Source organism: Lontra canadensis, unplaced genomic scaffold (genome assembly GCF_010015895.1).
Source record: "Lontra canadensis isolate GAN:19392208 unplaced genomic scaffold, GSC_riverotter_1.0 scaffold203, whole genome shotgun sequence".
NCBI lineage: Eukaryota > Metazoa > Chordata > Mammalia > Carnivora > Mustelidae > Lontra > Lontra canadensis.
The window spans coordinates 868,396-892,237 of record NW_022631197.1 but is presented as its reverse complement, the minus strand read 5'-3'; the positions used below and the strand labels follow the sequence as shown (position 1 = coordinate 892,237).

Genomic DNA, 23,842 nt, shown 5'->3' with positions numbered 1-23,842 from the left:
TTCATTATCAACAGAGAAGGTGTTTCTCTTGTTTAAGGCCAAGCTTTCCACCCATGATGTTGATCCCAGTTCTTGCCCAGTCTTCTGAGATCTTATTCCATTAGTTGCTTTGTCTTTTCTTTATGTGGAAATCTAATTCTAGTCCCCCTAATAGTAGTTTTGTGGCCATAGGAAAATTTCTTAACCTCTCTTTGTCTCAGTTACCTTTTCTGCAGAATTGCAGTAATAATGGCACCTATTTCTTAAGGTTTTTGTGAAGATAAAATGAGATGGTGTGTCTCTAAAGAGCTTCATATGGTGCCTGGTATATCATAATTGCTAATTAAAGGTTAGATATTATATTTCTATTACTGTGTAACAAATTACCACAAACTTGTAGCTTTAAAAAATAAAAATTTACTATCTTATAGTTTCTGTGACTCAGCAGTACAGGTGTGGGTTAGCTGAATCCTCTGCTCTGGGTCAAGGTAAGCTGAAATTAAGGTGCTGGTTCATGCTGTGATCTCACCTGAGGCTTTATGGTCTCTTTCCCTGCTCATTCAGGTCATTGGTCAAATGTAGTCCTTGCTAGATCCCTGTTTTCTCATTGGCTATTGGCCGGAGATTGCTCTTAAAAACTAGAGGCCATTCTCAGGTTCTTGCCTTGTGATCTTCTCGTAATGGTAGTTCAGTACTACTTCTTTGAGTGTACTGGGAAACATTCTCCCTGAAAGGCTCACCTGACTAGGTCAAGGCCACCCAGGATAATCTCTTTCTGATTTACTCAGTTAACCAGTGAGTAACCAAGTTAGAAGAGTGTTATCCTTTCATATTTGATGGTCCCATCATGCAGACTCAAAGGATTACACCGGTGTGTACGTTGGGGGCCATCTTAGAATTCTGCCTACCACATATATTATTAATATTACTACTGTTTATCCCTAATAGCCTGTAACATGCTCCAGCTAAGCATGGCCCAACAGAAATGTAATGTGAGCCACATGTGTGATTTTATATTTTCAAACAGGCACATTACAAAAAAGCAAAAAGAAGCCTATGAAATTAATTTTAATAAAATATTTTATTTAACCCACTATATCCAAGTTATATATGGAATACAAGCTTAATTTGTATTCCATATAATTATTACTGGCTTTTTTTTGGTACTGAGCCTTCAAAATCAGTTGTGAATTTTGATGTACATCACATCTCAATTTGAGCTAGCCAAATGTTCAATAGCCACGTGATGAGTGGCTACCATATTGGATACCACAGCTCTAATTAATGTTGAAAACAAATTCATAAAAACTCTTCTCTTGGATTTGAGTTACCTCATGACATTATCAGAATTCTTCTTCTTTCATACAGATTTTCAAAAGAAATAATGAACACTCATTATTTCCACTTGCTCATCTTCCTTTCTTCCCTCAGTGTGGCTGTGTGATTGCACCTATCATTCTGTTGAAACCTTTCTCACTATGGACACGAACTGAATCCTCATTGTCAAACTGAATGAACACTTTTCCAGTCTTCATCTTACAAAATTGCTCTGGTAGTTTTAACACCATTGATTATTCTGTCTTTCTTCAGATGCTCATCTTCTACTTTCTGGGACCTGGCCCTTATTTATTTGATCATCTTGGATGCCCTTCACACCATTTCTTGTAGGCTTCATGCCAGTGCTATTCTTTCTTCCTGGCCACTTTAAATGCTGCTTCCACCTGTCATCTTCTGTTCTTTCAAATGCTGTCTGTTTCCATTGTCATCCTCTCTCATAGTTTTAACTATGACCTCTACACAGCTAAGTCAGATGAATATATTGCCCATCCAGACTGTTTATACTTTATATAAAATGTTTAAAGCATATCTCCACTTGGATATCCCACTGCCGTCTAAAACTCAGTGTATCCAAATAGATCATTCATCTCTCTGCAAACATGACCTCTTTTCTGCATACCGTTCTTCAAGTGATGGCACCATTGCTTACCAGGTCACCCAAATTGGAACCCTTATGGGCTCCTTTCTCTTCCTTTCTGTTCATAAATAATCAGTTGCCAAATTTTGTTCATTTTTCCCTCTATCTTGGGTTTGATTCTATTCATCCCTATTAGTACTCCCAAGTTTGCACTCAGCATCACCAACCAGATCATTGGTTTATCCATTCAGCACATTCTGTTTTGTTCCATTTCATTCCTGTCCTGGGACAGAGGAGAACAGATGCAATCCCTGCCCTTACTGAGCTCGTGGCTGGCTGGATTGCAATAACCTTATGTAGGGTAGTCTCATGGCCAAAATCTCTGTGGCTTAATATGATACAAGTATTTTCTTACTCAGGAAGTAGCCCGACGATGTATGCTGGGGATGCAGACTGCTTCCGTCCTGCTATTCTGCCCTCTTGAGTATGTGACCTCCAAGGGTCCTGCTGAAGGGGGAGGTTTCTAATGCCTAGGGGTAGAAGTGTAGTGCATTATATCTGACCACAATGCACAACTAGCTGTAAATAAGGCTGGGAAATGTAATATAACGTGTGTGTACAGGTCCTCCATGGAAATGGCTTGAGGAATGAATAACCAGTCTTGCCCAGGCTCTTGTTTCTCAGTTCCTCCAATACCTTACTGTGATCATTATGATGGATCTAAAGTGAAAACCTGACACCCACTTCTTGCAGATATTCAGTGTCTCCTTAAAACCTCAGAGAAGGTGCCAAGTGATCTGACCCTTAATCCTGTCTCTGGTGTCATCTCTCATGACTAGCCATTTATGTACAAGCAACATGGGAGTTTTTCACACTTACTGAAGTTCTTCCCATTTCACATATTTCCTTACATTGTCCCTGTACCCTCACATGCCACTGTCACTTCTCTCCAGGGCTTCCATTTCCACCAAGTTACTCCTATTCCTCCCTCAGCTCAAATACCACTTCTTTCGAAATGATTTCCTTTTGCTGTCCTTCTATTGACTGGATTTGGTGCCCCCTTTTTGTGCTTCCATATTTTTCTCTGAACACACTTCTTTGTTTTTATCTGCTTTTCACTCATCCCCACTCTGCATCTGCCCTTCCTCAGCACGTAGCACATAACTCAGCTATGAGGTGCTGAGTAAGTGCCACCTGTGATTCCATTTCTTCCTGATCCCTCTTCTCTGAGACACCTCCCTTACTCTTTCTTCACTTTTCTACATGTGGACCTTTGATATCAGATGATGGGTTTGGTATTTGTAGATTTGATTTGTTTGCTGAGCTCTTTGGCTTTGACTGTGGCTTATCTATTTAAGGAGTTATGCTTAAAAATAGATAAGTGAGTAGGTAAATAATAAACTAAAAGTAACAGAGCAGTAGTTCTATATTATATGACATTGGTCAACAGAATCTTTTTCTTAGAAAAGTTCTGTTTCTAGGGTAGCAGGGCTTCCAGCATTTTCCAAGCCCAAGGCTTTTGCTTCTTTTGGCAGTTTTCTCTTAAGTGAGGCAGCAGTAGGATGAGTATCTTTAGTCCATCCAGACGTCAGTCTACAGATTGCAGTTCATGAGAAACACTGACTGGAACTTTTCCAAGGAAAAGAGCCCAGCTGTTAAAAGGACAGAAGACAGATATTTATGCTTCGTGACTGATAATAGCAATCTGTACTCCACCAAGAAAAAAATAACAAATGACTTTTTTAGTTCATCAGTCATGAATATACCAAGAGGTCTTGTCTGACAAACAGCCTGAGGAGTTAGAGGATGACAATCTGTGAATGAGAATGGAAGCAGATAAATAGAGAACTGTTTGTCCATTCATTGCCATATAGATTTATCCAGTCTTCATAATTATAAGATGGTTAACATGGGCACTCAGACCTCAAGTTTACCTTTTAGTGGGAGGGATAAGTGTGAAAAGCAGAATTTCACAGCCTTATATAAGGTGCCTTAGAAGGGCCTATGGGAGTGTAAAAGAACTTCCAACAAAGGGGTTTAGGCCCCGTCTGATCGAAACTATGTCTGAATGGAGTCTAGAAGGATGGAAAGGTAAAGCCAAGGTAAAAGAAGAATGAAGATGTGTAAAGCTAAGGTAAAAGAAGAATGAAGAGAGAGAAGCATGTATGTAAGAGGAAAACTTTGTACCTTTGTTGCATAAAGGACGAAGTGAGTAAGAAAGGCTATGAAGAAGTAACAAGTCTTTTATAGTGAGGAGATGGGTAGGGGCCTGATGAAAACCCTGAAGGTTTGGAAGTATCCTTGAAAGAGTCAATTAATCAAGGATAAAAGCTGGAATGTGTTTCTAGAACAAGACTCAGCAAACTCTGAGCAGGGAGCCAAATCTAGCCTGTGGTCTTTGTAGCCCATGAGCTAATAAATATATTTCTTACATTTTTAAAGGTTGCTTAAAAAAAAAGAAGAAATATATGGATATGACACAGACCATATGTAACTTTAAAATCCTGAAGTATTTACTATTTAACTCCTTACAGAAAATTTTTCCTAACTTTTTTCTTTGGTAATGATATTGAAGATAGAATCCCTCACTTTGTAGCAGGAACTCCCTTTGCTCTAAGAGCAGTCAGTAACCTATCTAAAGAGTGTTTTAATTGGCAAATGGTCAGGTATAGTTCTGAGGTATCAACAGTGTTCAATTTGTTGGTATGTGTGATGCTTACATAGGTATTTGCTTTAACACTGTGCATTCCTTGGTAGTATCCTGGGACACTAACTCAAAAAATAATCCCTAATTTGTAGCATTTGCCAATTTCCATGCTGTAAATACTCCTAATGTGGCTTATTTCAGGCTAGCAATTAGTACTCAATGAGAAGTTGGGAAGAAATGTGCAGAATTGGTTCTCACAAGCTAGTTTGGACCAGTTTGGATTTTTTCCATAGGGAAACATTTTGGAGAAATAGCTCATTCCATTTCATGCAATACGAATATTCTGACCTACCCTCATGGATTAATTACACTGACTAAGCTGTAAAGACTCTTGAAAATTTTCTCCTTCCATTTCTGGTAGCTACAACTGAATTTTATCTCTAGGGCTAAGTTGATACCTGGGAAGATGCACATCGTAGTAAAGCAGATAGCTGTGTTTTCCTTGATAGAGCACAACTCACATCTGGAAATGTGAGAACTGTGTTTTGGCATAAATTTCTGATACCATCGAGACTTCTTTGGAGATTGGAATAAGTGGAAATGCCCACAGGCTGAAGGACACAAGTGAAATTCATCCAGATGGGCTTGCACTACAGCAGAACCAGGAAGCCACCTCTGATATGCCTGTCAGAGCCCTTGTTTCTTTATCTAGAAGAGAAGCTTAGTTTCTGAGGGAACTCATTTTCCCCAGTTTCTTATGGGCAGCCCACTTTTATAAGGTGGACACCCATTGCTACCCTAAGCCAAGCCTCTTTGGCTACTCTGATAGTACAGTATTTCCTGTAAGGAAGACCACATGTGCCAGTGTGCATCAAGAGTCCCATAATTAGGTTGCTGGAGGGGGTGTGGGTGGGAGGGATAGGGTGGCTGGCTGATGGATGTTGGGGAGGATATGTGCTATGGTGAGTGCTGTGAATTGTGTAAGATTGATGAATCATAGACTTGTACCCCTGAAACAAATCATACATTATATGTTAATTAAATATATAAAAGCTGTATTTGTTGAAAAAATAAATAATAAAAAAGAAGGAAATAAAAAGTCCCACAATTAAACTCTAGGCCTTCTTTCCTTACAACATATTATAGCAACCCACTGTATTTTTTCTTGCATATTTTCCAGGGTATTTTCTCTGTTCCCCACTTCTCAGCTTCTATAAACTGAAAAAATATGACTTAAGATACAATGGCTCTTAAGAGTTAATGAAATGGCCAAAAATTGTTATTCTTCTCTCAGGGAGTATCTGTGAATGCTCTGCTAGGCACTAGGAGAAAAATCCTGGCTCTTCAATATGAATTGTTCTCATCATGGCTTCATGCTTCTGTAAAGGAGCATTTCTTTAACATTCTTTCAACTGCTTTTAATCAGTTTAAGCTTTGATTAAAAATGAAATAACAGGGGTGCCTGGGTGGCTCAGTGGGTTAAAGCCTCTGCCTTCAGCTTAGGTCATGATCCCAGGGTCCTGGGATCGAGCCCCTCGTCGGGCTCTCTGCTCAGCAGGGAGCCTGCTTTCTCCTCTCTCTCTGCTTGCCTCTCTGCCTACCTGTGATCTCTGTCTGTCAGATAAGTAAATAAAATTAAAAAAAAAAAGGAAATAACAAAAAGTGAAAAATTTCCAGGCAATTTGATATAAATAATAAGGAGTGGAAAGAACTATATATATAATAGAGTGGAAATTCATTTAGGTAATTTCTTGGGCAAATTCATCAAAATATGTAAATGTTAGGAAAATATAATAGTAGGTATTTGAACAAAATATGTAAGGCCAAACACCTGGAACAATTAGAGGCATAATTCCTTTCCCAAATGAAGTTTCCTGTTTACCTAGTTTGAGTTTTATTCTGGGATCTGTCACTTCATCATTCTTTAATATCTCTTCATAACAACCTTCTCTTTATCACCAGTTTCCACTGGCAAATATTTCTTTGTCTTGCAAAAGAGCTCCTGATGTATGCTAAAATCAAGAGTGATGGACCATGAACAGAGGCTGCAAAGAGTTAGCTCACAAGTGCCGCCGGCTATTCTCACTATTCAAAGGCCTTTTGACTTACTTGCTGGTTCTTGGCTACATTCTAGATAGGTGAAGTATTACTATTATCTTTATGAATAATGAGGGGTAAATAAATAAATAAATATGTAAATAATTAAATAAATAAATAAGTAAATAAATAAATAAATAAGTAAGTAAATAAATAAATAAAAAAATAAATATGAGGGGTAAAAAACTTAAGGATCAACTGAACGCTTTCTAACAATCAAATGAGAAAACTCATTGCAGGGCCAAGGGCATTAATGCAGAAAGTTGAAAAAATCAAGAGAGTTTAAAAAATCCGAGTCACTTGAATCATGCATTATTTAATTCTAAATATCTAAGCTTTATGACTTTGGAGGAGAAAAGAGTTTTTTTTTTAAATATATCTTTGTTCTTTCTTTTTTAAAATAGACTAAGGCTCTTAAATATTTGTTTTTATACCGTATGTTCAATTTTAATCTTGAACTCGTTGGAAAGGAACACTTCTTTTGTACTATAATAAATGTAAATACAAGCATTTAAAATATGTATTTGTCTTCTATAAACCAGAATAATGTAATTTAAATCATCCATAGACTATGACATAAACCACCTGATACTCTAAAATTCCTGTATTAGCTTGAAATTGGAGTCATTCTAAGTGCCATTCATATTTGTGTATATTTTTTAAACCCAAACATTCATAAATATGTGACTTATGTTAGGCTTTCAGAAATATTTGTAATTGCCCAGAACTTTGGGATCCCTCATCTGTCCACATATGCTCCCCTACACAGGACTGTGGTTCACTCCACACCCCAGCTATGGTGCTGCTCCTTTGTGAAGTCTTCTTGAGTTGTTTGAAGGAGCTGTCTTTATAACACAGTGAGTCCTTGAATAATTGTGAAGTTGGGTACCCCCAAATCCCAGTAGTGGTAGTTAGACTCTCTTTTAGCGTAGTGACACATAAGAATTCTTAGTTACCAATAACTTTTACCAAAAAATGATTTCATAGAGTACTGTGATGAAGAATGTGTCTCAGATACATGTATGTTTTAGTTTTATCTACAAGGGGAAGTGTCGTGCAGCTTACCGAGATGAAGTAGGGTATCTTTTTCTACTTTGTGTATAACTGATTTAGTAGGTCAGTGGAGAGCGAAATAATATATAGCAACCAACAAAGTACTGGCATTCTGTACAGACATTCTGTACCTGATCAGGTGAGGGGATTTTTCCTCAGACTTATTTTCTTGCTACTGTTTGCAGGTTCTTTTTTCCAACCCAATTTATTCTTTCTTAGGCTTTATTTATAGCCTGCTGAATATTGGCTACAATCTGTTTTTATTTTCTCTGTGTTTCCTTTGACTTCAAACCTTAGGACTTTCCTTGTCTCTTGGCCCATCCTACACTGGGATTTGATACTAGCTTCCCTTTACCCCATGCCTCAAACCTGAGGGCTGACTGGGCCTGCTCCTGGCCCTGCCCCTATGGCTGCTGTCCAGCTGCAGGCAAACTATTGTTCAAAAAAAGAAATGAGGAGACGGGAGGATGAGGGCTTTAGTCTGACATGTCGAGGTTGAAATGCCCACAGGAATTCAGCGACCAGGTCAGGAAGGTCTATGCTGGGGATAAAGATTCGCTGGTCATCACCGTATAGAGAAATAAAAATGTCATTGGTATGAGTTAGATTACCACGGGAAGTATATTAGTGAAAAAGAAAGCTCAGGAAAGAATACCAGGCATTTCTGGGAAGGACTCCCTACCCGCAAAGAAGAGGACTCCTGTGAAGAAGACAAAGAGAATGAGGAGCGAGGGCAGCATTTCAAGGAGGAGAATGAGGTTAAAAGAGCCTGTTATCACAAATAAACAAATTAAGGATGAAAACTTTTTATGTTGCTGACTTAGACCAATTTTGGAGGAATAGTAAAGACAGAAATTAGACCGATAAACAGTGAGAAACGTGTGGATGATTTGAAGGCAAACTTGTGAGGAGGAATCATTCATCCACTGGCTCAAGAAGCTGTCAGCCTAAGGGAATATGGGGCAAATTCCTTAAGCTCTGTTGTCTGTGTTTTCAGCTATAGAATAAGGGAATTAAAATAAATGATCTCCACCCACTATTCTGCTATAATATTTTATCACTCTAGGAGTCTAAATCAATTCTTCAGAAGGAACAAAATTGTAACATGCTAAGCTGTACTTGGTTGTCATTATAACATAAAGACAACATCTCTACACTTGTCTTTGCATGTTTGCTCTGCATTTTGCAGTCTGCAAGCAGTATGGTACTTGTTTTGTTTTTGTTGCGCATTTGCACTGTTCAACACTTTGTGTTGTTACAGTTGACTTAAATTCCTAATTTGTTAGTAGAAAGGATATACCACATTATCTTGAAGCACTAATAAAAGCCAAAAATAGAATGGAAAATGTACTAATTTTACAAATGGAACTTTTGCTTTTGTTTCTAACATTGGGTTGTTAAAGACTGCTTCTAAAACTTTTTTTATACATCTCTTTTGAATCCCAGGTATTGCAATTTCAGATGAACTCGATAAGGTAAGTTGAAAAGAAAATATAGAATTTCCATTTTAATTCACTGTCTAAATGAAAGACTTTCTGAAACATAGAAAGTGTTCAAGTATAATTTATTGGTGCTAACTTTTCAAAACTTTCAGTTACATGCTTTGATTCTTTTATGAAAGTTATCGTATGAAGGCTCTATATCACTACTCTTTAGAGTCAGGAGTTTTAGAGTTTGGTTAGAGAAAAGTGAATCACTGAATCACTAAACTGAAAAAAGGAAAACTAATAATATATAAAGTATTTTTTTCTGTATCTTATGATGAAGGTGAGCATATGGAAGACACTTGTATTTTTTTATAGCTATTCTTTGGAAACCTTACTCAATTGTTTTGTTTTTAAATTCCAAGATGCGAAGAGAATATGATGGTGCCTTCACCGGGGTGATAGTTATGAAGGTGGTGAGAAGTGACATAATTAGGAATATATTTTAACACTTGGGTCAGTAGAACTTGTTAAGTGTATCCGATGTGGGGAGTTGTAGAAGAAATCAGTCAATGATGATTCATTCCTGGGTTTGGGAGAGGAGCAACTAGGTAAACTATAGTGCCATTTACCCAAATTGGAAAAACTGGGGGAAAGCACACTAGGCAGATTGCAGTAACATTAAGAATTCTCTTTTGGCTTGTTTATTTTGAGTTGTCTGTTAAGCATATTTATATGCGCTATTACTCATGAGAGATTTGACTTAGTTATACATTTAGGAGTCATTGGGATAGAAGTACTCATTTTTGTTTTGTTTGGTTTTGTCTCAGGACCCCTCTACGCTCTTACGACAGGGACCTCAAGAGCCTTTAGTTAGTGTAGATTACATCTATCAGTATTTACCATGTAAGAAATTAAGGCTACTAAAAAATTTACATGTTGTTTATTTAAAAAATAACAGTGATAAAACCATTATATTAACAAAGATAACATTTTTTATGGAAAATACTTTATTTGCCAAAACAAGGTATTTGTAAGAATATTACATTATTTACATTTTTTTTTAAAGTCTCTTTAATGCCTGGCTTAGTTGGAAACTTCTGAATTTTCATAACCACTTCTGCACTCATTGTGTTATGATATGTTGTTTCAGCTGAAAAAAAAACTGATTTCAGATATGTAATTGGAAAAGGGCAAAGCATCTAGAAATAGCCATGAATATTTGGTGAATATTGACCCAAATATCTCTTTAAACAGAAGCATATTATAGCTGGCTTGGTGGCTAGATACATAGAAAGAGAATGATAGAAAGTACTACACAAAAAATGGAATTCTATAAATCATTACATTTTAAAATAATAAGCTATAATGTAATAATTGTATTATTTTTACAAAAACAATAAAGTCAGTACTCTTCTATTCTAAATAGGATTATACCTTTTGAATTTTGTCCCCTAAAAATACATTGCTATTTGACTAAAAAGTTAAATTCACCAATATACTTTTAAGTATTGAGTTAATAAACCATCATATTTAAAAATTAATTTATATATGTACCAACTCTGTGCAAAACTAGACCTTGACTAAACTAATAGCAAGCAGAAAAAGTGGCAGATGTGGTCTCTTGGCTTTGTCCTGCTTTTCTAGTCTTCTTCCTCTGTGTGTCCATCATTGACTTTGCCCCATCTGGTCTCCTTCTTACACCATGACCTTCCTTACAACTTGTAGAAATTTCATAAACTCTGCTCCTTCATTTTTATTCTGTGTTCACTTAAAGTACAAAGACCTCATCATCTCTATTTCTAGGTTCACTTGCTCTTTCCAGTATATTCTGCAAAGCCCTGGCTGCCTGATCCATAAATGAGCTTGTATGATTTTGCTTGGCCCTTGTCCTTGCTTTCTTCTGGGTTCTAACTAGCAGTAGAGTTGGTGTCTACACCTTTTTGGTGAGCTAAAGAATATAGAAATTGTTCTTTCAAGTGAAAATAGATTTCACCCTCACCCTCAGGGGTTGCCATGATACTTGATCTTCAGGACACATCCATACCGAAACCCTCTCTCTTCCAAGTACTAGCTGAGAGGAGTTTCTATTTAACTACATTGCATACACTGCTGATTTTCATTTACTTACCTGATATTCCTATTTTTGAAGACTTCATGGAAATTGCTGAAATTTATTATAGATTTAGTATTTTTTATTTTTATTGGGAAGATGTCAATAATTGTAATAAGTAAACTTTTATTTAAAAATACTTATTTTGGTGTAAAGAAATTGTTTCCATTCTCATACCTAACTTTTTAAGAGTTCCAGATAATGAAAGGCAAACAGACTGCCAGAGCCATAGCCGCTCACTCTTAAATTTGCCTGCCTGGAAAGCAGCTTTGGTTGAGAAGAGGTGGCCCCATGGCGCTCTCTGCTGACCGTGGAGCTCACAGTCCTACATATTTCTCTGTAAGAAAATGTGAATCTCAGATACTGAAAAAAACACCAAACAGAATGATTTACAACTTGCGTTGACCTGATACCTATGTCTCTAATGTAATAATAACTATCAGTTAATTTCTTCCTTTTAATCTTCTATTAAAAGATTGGGGGGTTTTCTAAAGATCTATTTTTCTTAACCTTTATAAAGTACCAATCATTTATATTCTATTCCAATTACATTCAATGGTCATTTTTTTTTATTATTTTTTTTTCTTGTGGGTTTTAAAGTTTGTGAATTCTGATGAACGTAGTAAGAATGATTAATTTTACTTAAAATGGAAACAGTAAGATAAAACAGAGGCTAATGTTAGCTTTAAGGCTTTTATTTTTAGTTGTGGGAATTCTATCAATTTCTTATTCATTAGTCTTGTCCTTCCTCTCTGTTGGTTTCCTATTGCTGCTGTAACAAATGAAAAGAATGCTAATTTATTATCTTATGTTTCTATAGTTCAGAAGTTCAACATGAGTCTCCCTGGGCTTAAATCAATGTATCATAGGGTTGCATTCCTTCCTAAAGTTCCAGGGGAAATCTTGCCTTTTCCAGCTCTTGGAGGCTGCTCTATATCTTGGTGCATTGTTATTTTCCTACATCTTCAAAACCTAAACATCTCATCTCTTGCTAACTGTAGCAAGGAAAAGCTTCTGCTTTTGTGGGATCATGTGATTATATTGGGGCCACCTGGCTAATTTGTATAATTGAATCTTAACATTTTTAACCTTAATCATGCTAAGTCTCTTTTGCCATTTAATGTAACATATTCCCAGGTTGGGGGTAAGGATGTGGATATTCTGGGGAAGCTGTCATTTTGCTTCACATCCACTGTTCAGGTTCAGATAATATGACCTTTCATATCTGTATCTAATTCTTCAGGCTGCTACCATTCCAGTTCATCCTTTAAAATGCCATGGCTGGTGCCTGCTTAGTTTTCATTCACGGGGGCAGTGTGACCAGTCCTTCAGTTGCTGTGAGGGTTGGGTGCTTTTGGACTCCTTTTCCTGAGGATTGCTTCAATCCATTGGGAGCCATCCTGCCCAGAGATGCCTGGGTTGGCCCTCAGCTAGAGACTGACTGAAATAAGACCCTGACTTGTCATTTACCTTCCAGATCCTTATGAGATCAGGCTGTGAGTAGACTTTGCCCAAACCCATATATTTGCCCATTTTCTTCCCCTGTCTTTTCCTTACTTTACTCTCTTACAGGTTCACTTGAGAGACCCTATGAATATATCACTTTTTTAGCCTCTGGTTCTAGGGAAACTTACTTAGAGAATCCTGCTAAAAATTTTCCTTGACTCCCTGCTACTTCAAATTAAGTCCAAATTTATAACACCAGAATAAACAGGCTCCATTTTGTCACTCAAATCTATATTTAATGCTTTGCTTCTCTCTATTCAGAGTCTGTCTTGCGCTCAATAAGGAATAGTGTTAGGCAGCTGGACTACAGTACTTCTAAGTCATATTTTTTGTTTATTTCTACAATTTTGCTCATTGTCATTCCCTCCCCTCTCCCTAACTTTTCCATTTTTCAAGCTCAAGCCTTCCCTGATCACTCTTGCAGAAAGTGATCTCACTCCTCTGACTTCTTAGAGGATATATCAACCACATCACAAGTGACACTTCTTGTCTCATATTATGGAAATTTTTGTTCACTGCTTGAAGAAATTGCCTGATATTTTGGAAAAATCCATAAGGTAAACCTTGGATTGAACCTTGGCTCCTGTTCTTTTACTAATTATGTGGACTTCAGAAAGTTATTTATAGCCGCTGGGCTTATTTTCCTTCTCTGTGAAATGTTATGGTTTTAGTAACTATTGAAAATAGCATCAGTTTCTCTCCCACTCAAAAATAATTTTAGGCAGATTGCTAAACTATCTAAAATATAAAACATTTAAAAGGAATATTTGGGAAAATCATTTCAAAGGGAACAGAGCATAGATATGAGTCCCCTGCACAAAATGCAGTCTTGAGGCTCAATATCATCATTCTAATTGAGCCACAATTGAGCTTTTTTGTCACTTGGCATCATCACCACTCACAGGATCATAGCAAACCAGTTGTTCATAGGAAAACTAACTATTCCTACTATTGAATCTTAAGAAAAATATCTCCTATTTATCCTCATGAAGTGGATATATCAAGTAATATTAATATTAATGTATCAATAATATCCTTAAAAATTTTGTATGCTCCTGTGCACCAAAGGATATAATCAACTGAGTGCAAAAATTACTTCCAGATTATGAGGAATATTTGCAATTATATATATATATATATATATATATATATATATATATATATTTTAAGAGGTTAATACCCAGAATATATAAAGAACTCCTGCAATTCAACAACAAAACAAATAACCTGATTTTTAAATGGGGAAAGAATTTGAATAAACATTTCTCTAAAGATGATATATAAATAGCCAGCAAATATATGAAAAGATCCCCATATCACTAATCATTAGAGAGATGTAAATCAAAACCACAATGAGATATCATCTCAAACACTTAGGTTGGCTACTATCAGAAAAACCCCAAAAAATAAGTGGATAAGGATGTAGAGAAATTGGAATCTTTGCACACTGTTGATGGGAATGTAAAAGGATGCAGTCACTATGGAATACAGTATGGCAGTTCTTAAAAACTTTAGAGATAAAATTATAAGATGATCCAACAGTTACTTCTAGGTACATATCCAAAAGAATTAAAAGCAAGATCTCAAAGATATTTGCACATCCCATGTTCATTGTAGCCTTATTCACAAAAACCGAAAGGTGGAAGCAACCAAGTGTCCACTGATGGATGAATAGATAAACAAAATGTGATATACACATACAATGGAATATTATTCAGCCTTAGACAGGAAGGAAATCTTGTCATATGCTACCACATGGATAAACCTCGAGGACATTATGCAGTGAAAAAAAAAAGTCACAGAAGACATATGCTATATGGTTCCAGTTCTACAAGATATCTAAAATAGTCAAAGTCATAGAAACAGAAAGTACAATGATAGTTGCCAGAGACTAGGGGAGTGGGACATGGGAGTTATTCAATGGTTATAGGGCTTCAGTTTCACAAGATGAAATGTCCGGTCAGCGTTTGTTTGGACAGCATCATGAATGTACTTAACATTACTGAACTGTATACTTAAAAATGGTTTAGGAAGTTCATTTGTTCTGCATTAGTTTAAAATAATGTATTCTTACAGTAAATAAGACCATTAGTTCCATAGGCATTCTTTGAGTGATGTCTGCTGCCCTAGACAGGTGTCATAATACAAAAGCAAAGTTTAGTTGGAACAATTCCACAGGAAGTCTAAATAACGGGGTTTGGGACCAGGGCTCCCTGGTGTTCTGGCTTAAGTAAAAGATACATTTTAGAGTATTTAGAGTTATAGACAGTTTGGATTGCTTTTAGACAACACATCATTTAGACAACTCATTTAACTAACTTTTGTTAACTATTGAATGACAGCTTGAGTTTCTAGTCCTTGAATCTTTAAATAGGTGTAATAATAATAAAAATGGATATAATAATAAACTATTTAGTACATACTATATTCTAGACCTTGAGCTAATCTCAAGGTTATGCCATTTTATCCTAATGAAAAAATATTTTACATTTGTTATAAATCTTGTGTTGGCCATATGTTTGATTTATAACAAGCAATGGTCCTAAGATTAAGTGAGACCACCAGTATAATTATTGTTTATGTTTTATCTTGAAAACCTGTCTCTCAAAAAATAAAATGTGAGAAGTGACAATCAAGGAAAAATATTTGCAGTTTATATCACAGGCAAAGCTTAATAACCCCAATTATAGGAAATGTCTAAAAATAGAGAATAAATTCCACTAAAAATGAGCCATATGAATAGATTGTTCACAGAAAAAAGATGATAATGTTTCTTAATCATATGAAAATATGCTAAGCACCTCATTCAGAATAAGAGAAATGCAAAGTAAACACTACTTCTTACCAGTCAGATTTTTTAAAATCCCCAAGTTAGTTAAAATACTCTTCAAAGCAAAACCACATTGAGATACCTCCTTACATCAGTTAGAATGGCAAAAATTGACAAGGCAAGAAACAGCAAATGTTGGAGAGGATGTGTAGAAAGGGGAACCCTCTTACACTGCTGGTGGAAATGCAAGATGGTACAGCTGCTTTGGAAAACAGTGGGGAGGTTCCTCAAAAAGTTAAAAATAGAGCTACCCTGTAGTTGTAGTAATTGTACTACTGGATATTTACCCCAAAGATACAGATATAGTGAAAAGAAGAGTCATATGCACCCCAACATTCATAGTAGCAATGTCCACAATAACCAAACTGGAAAGAGCCGAGATGCCCTTCAGAAGATGAATGGATAAAGAAGATGTGGTCCATATGTATGATGGAATATTACTCAGCCATCAGAAGGGATGAATACCCAATATTTGCATCAACATGGTTGGAACTGGAGGAGATTTTGTTAAGTGAAATAAGTCAAACAGAGAAAGACAATTACCATATGGTTTCACTTATTTGTGGAACATAAGGAATAGCATGGAGGACATTAGGAGAAGGAAGGGAAAATAAAGGGGGGAATGAGAAGGGGAAATGAACCATGAGAGACCATGGATTCTGGGAATCAAACTGAGGGTTTTGGGTAGGTGGGTGAGCTGGTGTGGGTATTAAGGAGGGCACATATTGCATGGAGCACTGTGTGTTATATGCAGACAATGAATCATGGAACACTACATCAAAAACTAATGAGTAGCAGCAATAGCCACAGTTGCCAAACTGTGGAAAGAACCAAGATGCCCTTCAACAGATGAATGGATAAAGAAGATATGGTCCATATATACAATGGAGTATTATGCCTCCATCAGAAAGAACGAAGACCCAACTTTTGTATCAACATGGATGGGATGGGAAGAGATTATGCTGAGTGAAGTAAGTCAAGCAGAGAGGGTCAAGTATCATATGGTTTCACTTGTAGAGCTTGAGGAATAACATGGAGGACATTGTGAGGTGGAGAGGAGAAGTGAGATGGGGAAAATCAGAGGGGGAAACAAACCATAAGAGACTGTGGACTCTGAGAAACAAACTGAGGGTTTTGGAGGGGAGGAGAGTGGGGAGTTGGGTGAGCCTGGTGGTGTGTATTATGGAGGGCACGTATTGCATGGAGCACTGGGTATGGTGCATAAATAATGAATTTTGGAACACTGAAAAAAATGAAATAAAATGGAAAAAGAAACTAATGATGTACTGTATGGTGACTAACATAATAAAAATATATATAATAAAAAATACTCTTCTGGTGAGGCTGTGAGGAAATAGGCACTTTCAGACATTAATGATGAGAATGCAAAATGGTACAAATACTACACAGGGAAAACTTCCAGTATTTTAAAAAGCTTATGTGCAATACTTTTTGATCAAATGAGCCTAGTTCCTTGAATCTATTCTAAAGACACAATGGCAAAAATACAAAAAAGACTTATGCATGATGTTATACCTTGTCATGCTATTTTAATAGCAAAAATTTAAAACCGCTAAGTGTCTATTAAGAGAAAAATACTGGATACATTATAATACCTCCACACAATAGAATACTATATAGTTGTAAAAATGAAAGAATATCTCTATAGAGAATTCAGAGTAATTCCCAGCATATATTGTTAAATGAAAGAGGCAAGAAGAGGAAATGTATTTATAAGTATGTTAGCATTTATCTGAATAAGTGTAGTGAAAATATAGATACATATTTGATTATATTAAAACCAAAATAACAAGAGCAAAATCTGTCATACTGTAAAATACACACACACACACAATTGTTTTTTAAAAGTTACCTATAGAAATGTGTAGAGAGAGGTTAGAGTTAGAGGCTTGATTTCTTAGACCTTTGAATATTCATGCTTTTGGGACCACTTAAATATATAATTTTAAAACAAAATCTTTTTAAAACAACAATTTTTAATAATCAAAAGAAAAATGAAACAAATCAGCACAACTGTGTTTCAGGTTGATGGTGTTAAAAACACTGAGATGAATTATTCTACGTCATTATAAACACAGTGATTTGATCATTCTCTGTTCCCTAAGGACAGAGGGAACAGCAGTACACTCTTAAGCTGTTTTTGGCAATCGTGTCATTGAGGGAGAGTGTTGGCATTATTATAAAGAGATTATTGTCTATGCCTTGTGTGATATGGCAAAGAAGTAATTATGTTGATATCCTTAAGAACCAGAATTTTTGGCATAGACAAAAAGAAATACAGATGTAGAATGAATATTAAGCAAAAATCCTATAGTCCTGTTTTGAAGAGGAAGTATCATTAAGAACTCACAATTTTTTGATGAATCACTAAATTCTGCACTCAAAACTGATATTACATTATATGTTAATTAACTGGAATTTAATAAAAACTTGAAAAAATACTTTTTAAAAATTTATTTTTATTTTTATTGAAAACCAATTAGCCATAGTACATCATTAGTTTTTGATATAATGTTCAATGATTCACTAGTTCAGTATAACACACTCTTCATTGGCACTGAGCACAACTAGAGAGCAGATGCTCTTTTCTAAATATCATTCTCTATTAAAAGGAACAAGGGCTCTTTGGAGAAATGCCTGAATCTAGGGCTGCAGCCAAGAAAGTATGTGTTGTGGGCACCTGGGTGGCTCAGTGGGTTAAGCCGCTGCCTTCGGCTCAGGTCATGATCTCAGGGTCCTGGGATCGAGTCCCGCATTGGGCTCTCTGCTCAGCAGGGAGTCTGCTTCCCTCTCTCTCTCTCTCTCTCTCTGCCTGCCTCTCCATCTACTTGTGATCTCGCTCTGTCAAATAAATAAAATCTAAAAAAAAAAAAAAAAAAAAGTATGCGTTGTGTCTGGATTATCTTTTAGTGTCAGGAAGTAAGATGCAATCAAAGAATGATGGAATATTTCAAAAAGACTCAGGAGCCTACTTGTAGGAGCTCCTTCTAGGAACTTTTTAGAACCTAAAAATAATGATACTAATATGTTATAACCCCTTGAATGAGATCCATATACCCATTCTGATATACCTACATATATACATACATACATACACATATGGAGGTGAGGGGGAAGCTCTTTCTCACAGTAGAGTACCAACAAATAAAATTTAGATGGAATGGTGAAATTAGAAAATTACAAATTGGTAGCCATCATAGTAATTGATGTAGGGAAGGGTCGGAAAAGGATGTTAAAATTAGTGAAATTTTGATGAATTATAGGTTATCTACATAGTTTCAGAGTTACTCCCCAGAAGATAATTAATAAGAGAGAAGTAACAACTTTACAATAGAGAAACATGAAAGACATCACCTTAACCAAGTGGCCAAGGTTAGTATCACTTGTGATTAGACAAATCAGTATCATATGCATTTTGATATGAAAGGACTATATCACTTCTGTGTCATTCTTGCCCAAAATGCATGACTGACTGTAATCATAGGAAACATTGGAAAAAGACAAATTGAGGGACCTCCTAAAAAACATAAGTGGCCCATATTTTCAAAAAACATAAGGGTCAGAAATGTCAAACTGAAAACTATTCTACATTAAAGGAGATTAGGCAACAACAATAAGAATTTGAAAAGTCAATGTCATATATGATGTAGGATTCTTTATTGCCATGAGCAAGTTTATTCAAATGAGGAAATTTAAACAAGGTTCATATATTAGTATTGTATTTATGTTAACTACTGTAGTTACATATATATACTGTAGTTACATAAGGAAACATCCTTCTTTTTAGGAAATAACACCCTGAAGTGTTTAGGGATAAAGAGTATCGTATCTGTAACTTACCTCCAAAGGGCTCTGGGCAAATTTTATATTTAAATCTGAAAAAGAGAGAAGGAAAATGATAAAGCAAAATATTAACCAACAATATTGACATTATTCCAGTAACATTTGGGCAATCTGGATGAAAAGTATACAGAAATTCTTTTTTTTTTTCTTTTCTCAACTTTTTTGTAGTCCTGAATTATGTCAAAATAAAATATTTAAAACATACATATTTCTTATATCTGTACGCTATTACTGGCCCCAAAATAACAAGTATGTCCAAGTGTCCAGAATCTAGTCTTAAAATATATTTCTCACTAAAATGAATCTGAGTCTCTTGGAATAATGGCTGATTCTGGGTTGGAAACAAAATGAGCCTAAAATATCCTGTCATGCCAGAAAAGAACGTGTGAAAGACCACTTGGCTGTGTCAAAAGAGCTCAGGAGCCAACTTTAAATAGTCTCCCACTGGAAAGATTTGAGAAAATTTGAACATGAATAAGAATAATAACCGCAATGCAATGAATTATAGCTAACATTTTAAAATTTTTATGTTCACCCCAAAATTAATAATCTTAAAAGTATGTTAGGAGGCCAAAGTTACTACTTTCAAAAACTGGTGAAAGTAAAGGGAAAGAATCAAACATTTTATCTACTTTTCCTATACAAATTGTACTTCAGGGTAACCAAATATTTGAGGAACTTTCTCTTGACAGAAGTTTTCCAGCAAATAAATGAATATGGTCTTAAAAATTAGTCACCATTTGATAATCTTTAGTGAATTAATGGATCTAAGCAATAATTATCAATGCTGCCAACATCAGTCAAGAGAGTCAACAAGACGTTATGTGCCTCCCGATGGAACAATTGTCAACCTCGCTTATCTGGGGGGGATACATTCCAAATGCCAGTGCAGAGGAGGCCTGAAATCATGGATAGTACTTAAACCCTATATATATGATATTTTCCCTACATATACATATGTATTACAGAGTTTAATTTATAAATTATACAGAGAGATTAACAATAAGTAATAAACAGAACAATAGCAATATATTATAATAAAATTTATGTGACTGTGGTCTCCTTCAAAATATTATACTGTACTCACCCTTCTTGTGATTATGTGAGATGTTAAAATACATATGTGCTGTGAGAAGTGAGGTGAATGATGGGGGCATTGTGGTGTTCTGTGGGGCTGCTATTGACCTTCTAATGATATGTCAGAAGGATCAACTACTTCTGGCCCATAGTTGACTGCGGGTAACTGAAACCACAGAAAGTAAAACCACAGATAAGGGGGTAGGAGGACTGATGCATAACCATTCTCTCTGAAGCCATACTTGGAACAACAACAATAACAAAAACTTTATCCAAAACTAACTACTAATTTACAGAAATTACAAAGGGTAGAGGGACATTTCAAGCCACATCACAGGGATGTAAAGGGAAAAATCCAGACCATGGAAAACTCACAGGACAAACAATTTGGATTTTTTTAAACAACAGCAACAACAACAAAATTACAGGACAAAAAAATGACATAGGAGAACCTGTAGATTGAAAGAGACCTAAAAGTAATTTATAGCACATAAAGTCTTGCATAGAGTCTGACTTGTACAAACAAACAATTTCCCTGAGATAACCAAGGAAAATTGAAAACCAATGAGATCTTTGTTGATATTGAAGAATATCGTTACTTTATTGTTGAATATGATAATGGTATTTGTATATAAAAGCACTCTTCTTAGAGTAAATAATTGACCATTTACAAATGACATGATGTAATGAATGGGATTTGCTTTGAAATGATCTGGGCAAGGAAGGGGGCTGTGGAAGGGACATAGATGGAGATAGGATGAAGTGAGTTTACCTGTGAATTGATTATTGATGAAAATATGTGTGACTACAAAGGGGTTTATTTTGCTCTTCTACTTTTGTATTAGTAAGAAAATTTCCATAATGAAGAATAAAATGTTTTAAATCCCAGAAGAGAGTGGGGGAGAAGAAGAGGGAGTATTGGGTCCTAGTTAGGGATAGCATGTATGCTAAGGGCTTTTTGAGGTGTTATTGAATTTAGTTTTTGGACCAGTCCAATGAAGTGATTGTGTTTTTCCTGTTTTACAGATAAGGAAACAGGGTAGAGTGATTAAGTGATTTGCTGAAGGTCTCAGAATTAGTACTTAGATCTAGAGTAAATACTTCCCTCTGGCTTCTGATTGTTCATATGACTCCAAATCCATGCTTTTCCTTATACTACATACTGTACTCCACCATGAAAGGGGAAAAGCTAAAATGGGTTTAATGAATTTTTTAATAACTTTATTAAGATAATTCATATAATAAAATCTAAACTGGTTTTTATTACATTCAAAGTATATTAGCACAACCTAAGTTCAGAATATTGTCATCACAAGATGACAAAAGAAACTTTGTATCCATTCTCATCCCCCCAGTCCTTCAGCCCTACACAACCACTAACTTGCCTTTTGTCTCTCTAGCTTTGCCTATTCTAGAAATTTCATATAAATGCAGTCAAACAAATATAGTGTTTTGTGACTGTCTTCTTTCACTTAGTGTAATGTTTTCAAGGGTCAGCGATGCTGTGGCTCCTATCAGTACCTCATTCTTTTTTGTTAGTGAATAATTTTGTTTATTCATTCATCAATTTATGGACATTTGAGTTGTTTCCACTTTTCAACTATTATGAATAGTGTTTCTCTGAATATTCATGTAGAAGTTTTGTGTGGATGTGTGTTTTCATTTCTCTTGGGCATATCTGTAGGAGATGGGAATCCTGGCTTGTATGCTACTCTGTTAAACTCTTTGAGAGACTGCCAGACTATTTTTCACAGTGACAGCACCATTTTATGTTCCAATCAGCAAATGTGAGGGTTCCAATTTCTCCATATCTTTGCTAGTACCTGTCTTTTCACTTATAGTCATCCTCATGGGTGTGAAGTAGTATTTCATTGTGGTCTTGATTTACATTTACATATGCCAATAACTAGTGATGTTGACAAAACATTATGAACAATTGAATCATGTTACCTAAGTTTTGTCATTTTTTAATTCACTGTACGATTAGAATACCTTCTATATGTTAGAAAAGGAGAAATGACAGTTCATCTTTTGTCACTGTAGACAAGAATGCTAATAGCTAGTGAGTTTGTTGATGAAAAGATAAACAAACTCTCTTCTGATTGCTTTCATTTTCCCATTGAAATAAGAAGCAACATAATCAGCTTAGAATTAGGAGAGAGACAGGAAATGTTGAAATTAACTGAAGAATGAAAATGTATCTGGACGGAAAGAGAAAAACGCAACCAAATGAACTTTAATTAATCTACCCATGCGGCATGTGCATTTTTAACATTACTAGGTAATGCAGAATTTCTAAAGGTTGTATCATTTACACTTTCACCAACAGTTTGTAATAATACCTTTTGCTCCTGATCCTTGCTCACACTAGCTGTCATCAAACATTTTAATGAAAAATGGTTTCTTGGGGGGAGGAGTCAAGATGGCGGAGAAGTAGCAGGCTGAGACTACTTCAGGTGCTGGAGATCAGCTAGATAGCTTATCTAAAGATTGCAAACACCTACAAATCCAACTGGAGATCGAAGAGAAGAACAGCAATTCTAGAAACAGAAAAGCAACCACTTTCTGAAAGGTAGGACTGGCGGAGAAGTGAATCCAAAACGACGGGAAGATAGACTGCGGGGGGAGGGGCTGGCTCCCGGCAAGCGGCAGAGCAATGGAGCACAAAATCGGGACTTTTAAAAGTCTGTTCTGCTGAGGGACATCGCTCCAGAGGCTTAACCGGGGTGAAGCCCACGGGGGGTCAGCGTGGCCTCAGGTCCCGCAGGGTCACAGAAGGATCGGGGGTGTCTGAGTGTCGCAGAGCTCGCAGGTATTAGAACGGGGAAGCCGGCTACAGAGACAGAGCCAAGGAGTGAGCTCTAAGCTTGGGGTTACCTTGAACCGGTCCCAGGCTCGGTCAGATTGGAGCGCAGCCAAAGGCCAGGGTGACGGGAGTAATTGAGCTATGTTCTCTGAGGGCGCGCTGAGGAGTGGGGCCCCGGGCTCTCGGCTCCTCCGGGCCGGAGACTGGGAGGCCGCCATCTTCATTCCCGTCCTCCGGAACTCTACGGAAAGTGCTCAGGGAACAAAAGCTCCTGAAAGCAAACCCGAGCGGATTACTCAGCCCGGCCCCGGGTAACGGTGGTGCAACTCCGACTGGGGCAAAGACACTTGTGAATCAATACAACAGGCCCCTCCCCCAGAAGATCAACAAGAAACCCAGCCAGGACCAAGTTCACCTACCAAGGAGTGCAGTTTTAATACCAAGGAGAGCAGCGGAATTCCAGAGGAGGAGAAAGCAAAGCACAGAACTCATGGCTTTCTCCCCATGATTCTTTAGCCTTGCAGTTAATTT

The 23,842-nt window shown here is 36.5% G+C and overlaps 1 protein-coding gene across 1 annotated transcript in view; it reads left to right on the top strand.

Moving 5' to 3' along the window:
- CUNH8orf34 (chromosome unknown C8orf34 homolog) overlaps nucleotides 1-23,842 on the top strand; it is a 377,142-nt gene that overhangs the window by 97,962 nt on the left and 255,338 nt on the right. Inside the window, 1 exon segment of the mRNA XM_032848426.1 lies at nucleotides 9,138-9,166. Within this exon segment, the coding sequence (XP_032704317.1) occupies nucleotides 9,138-9,166 (29 nt within the window).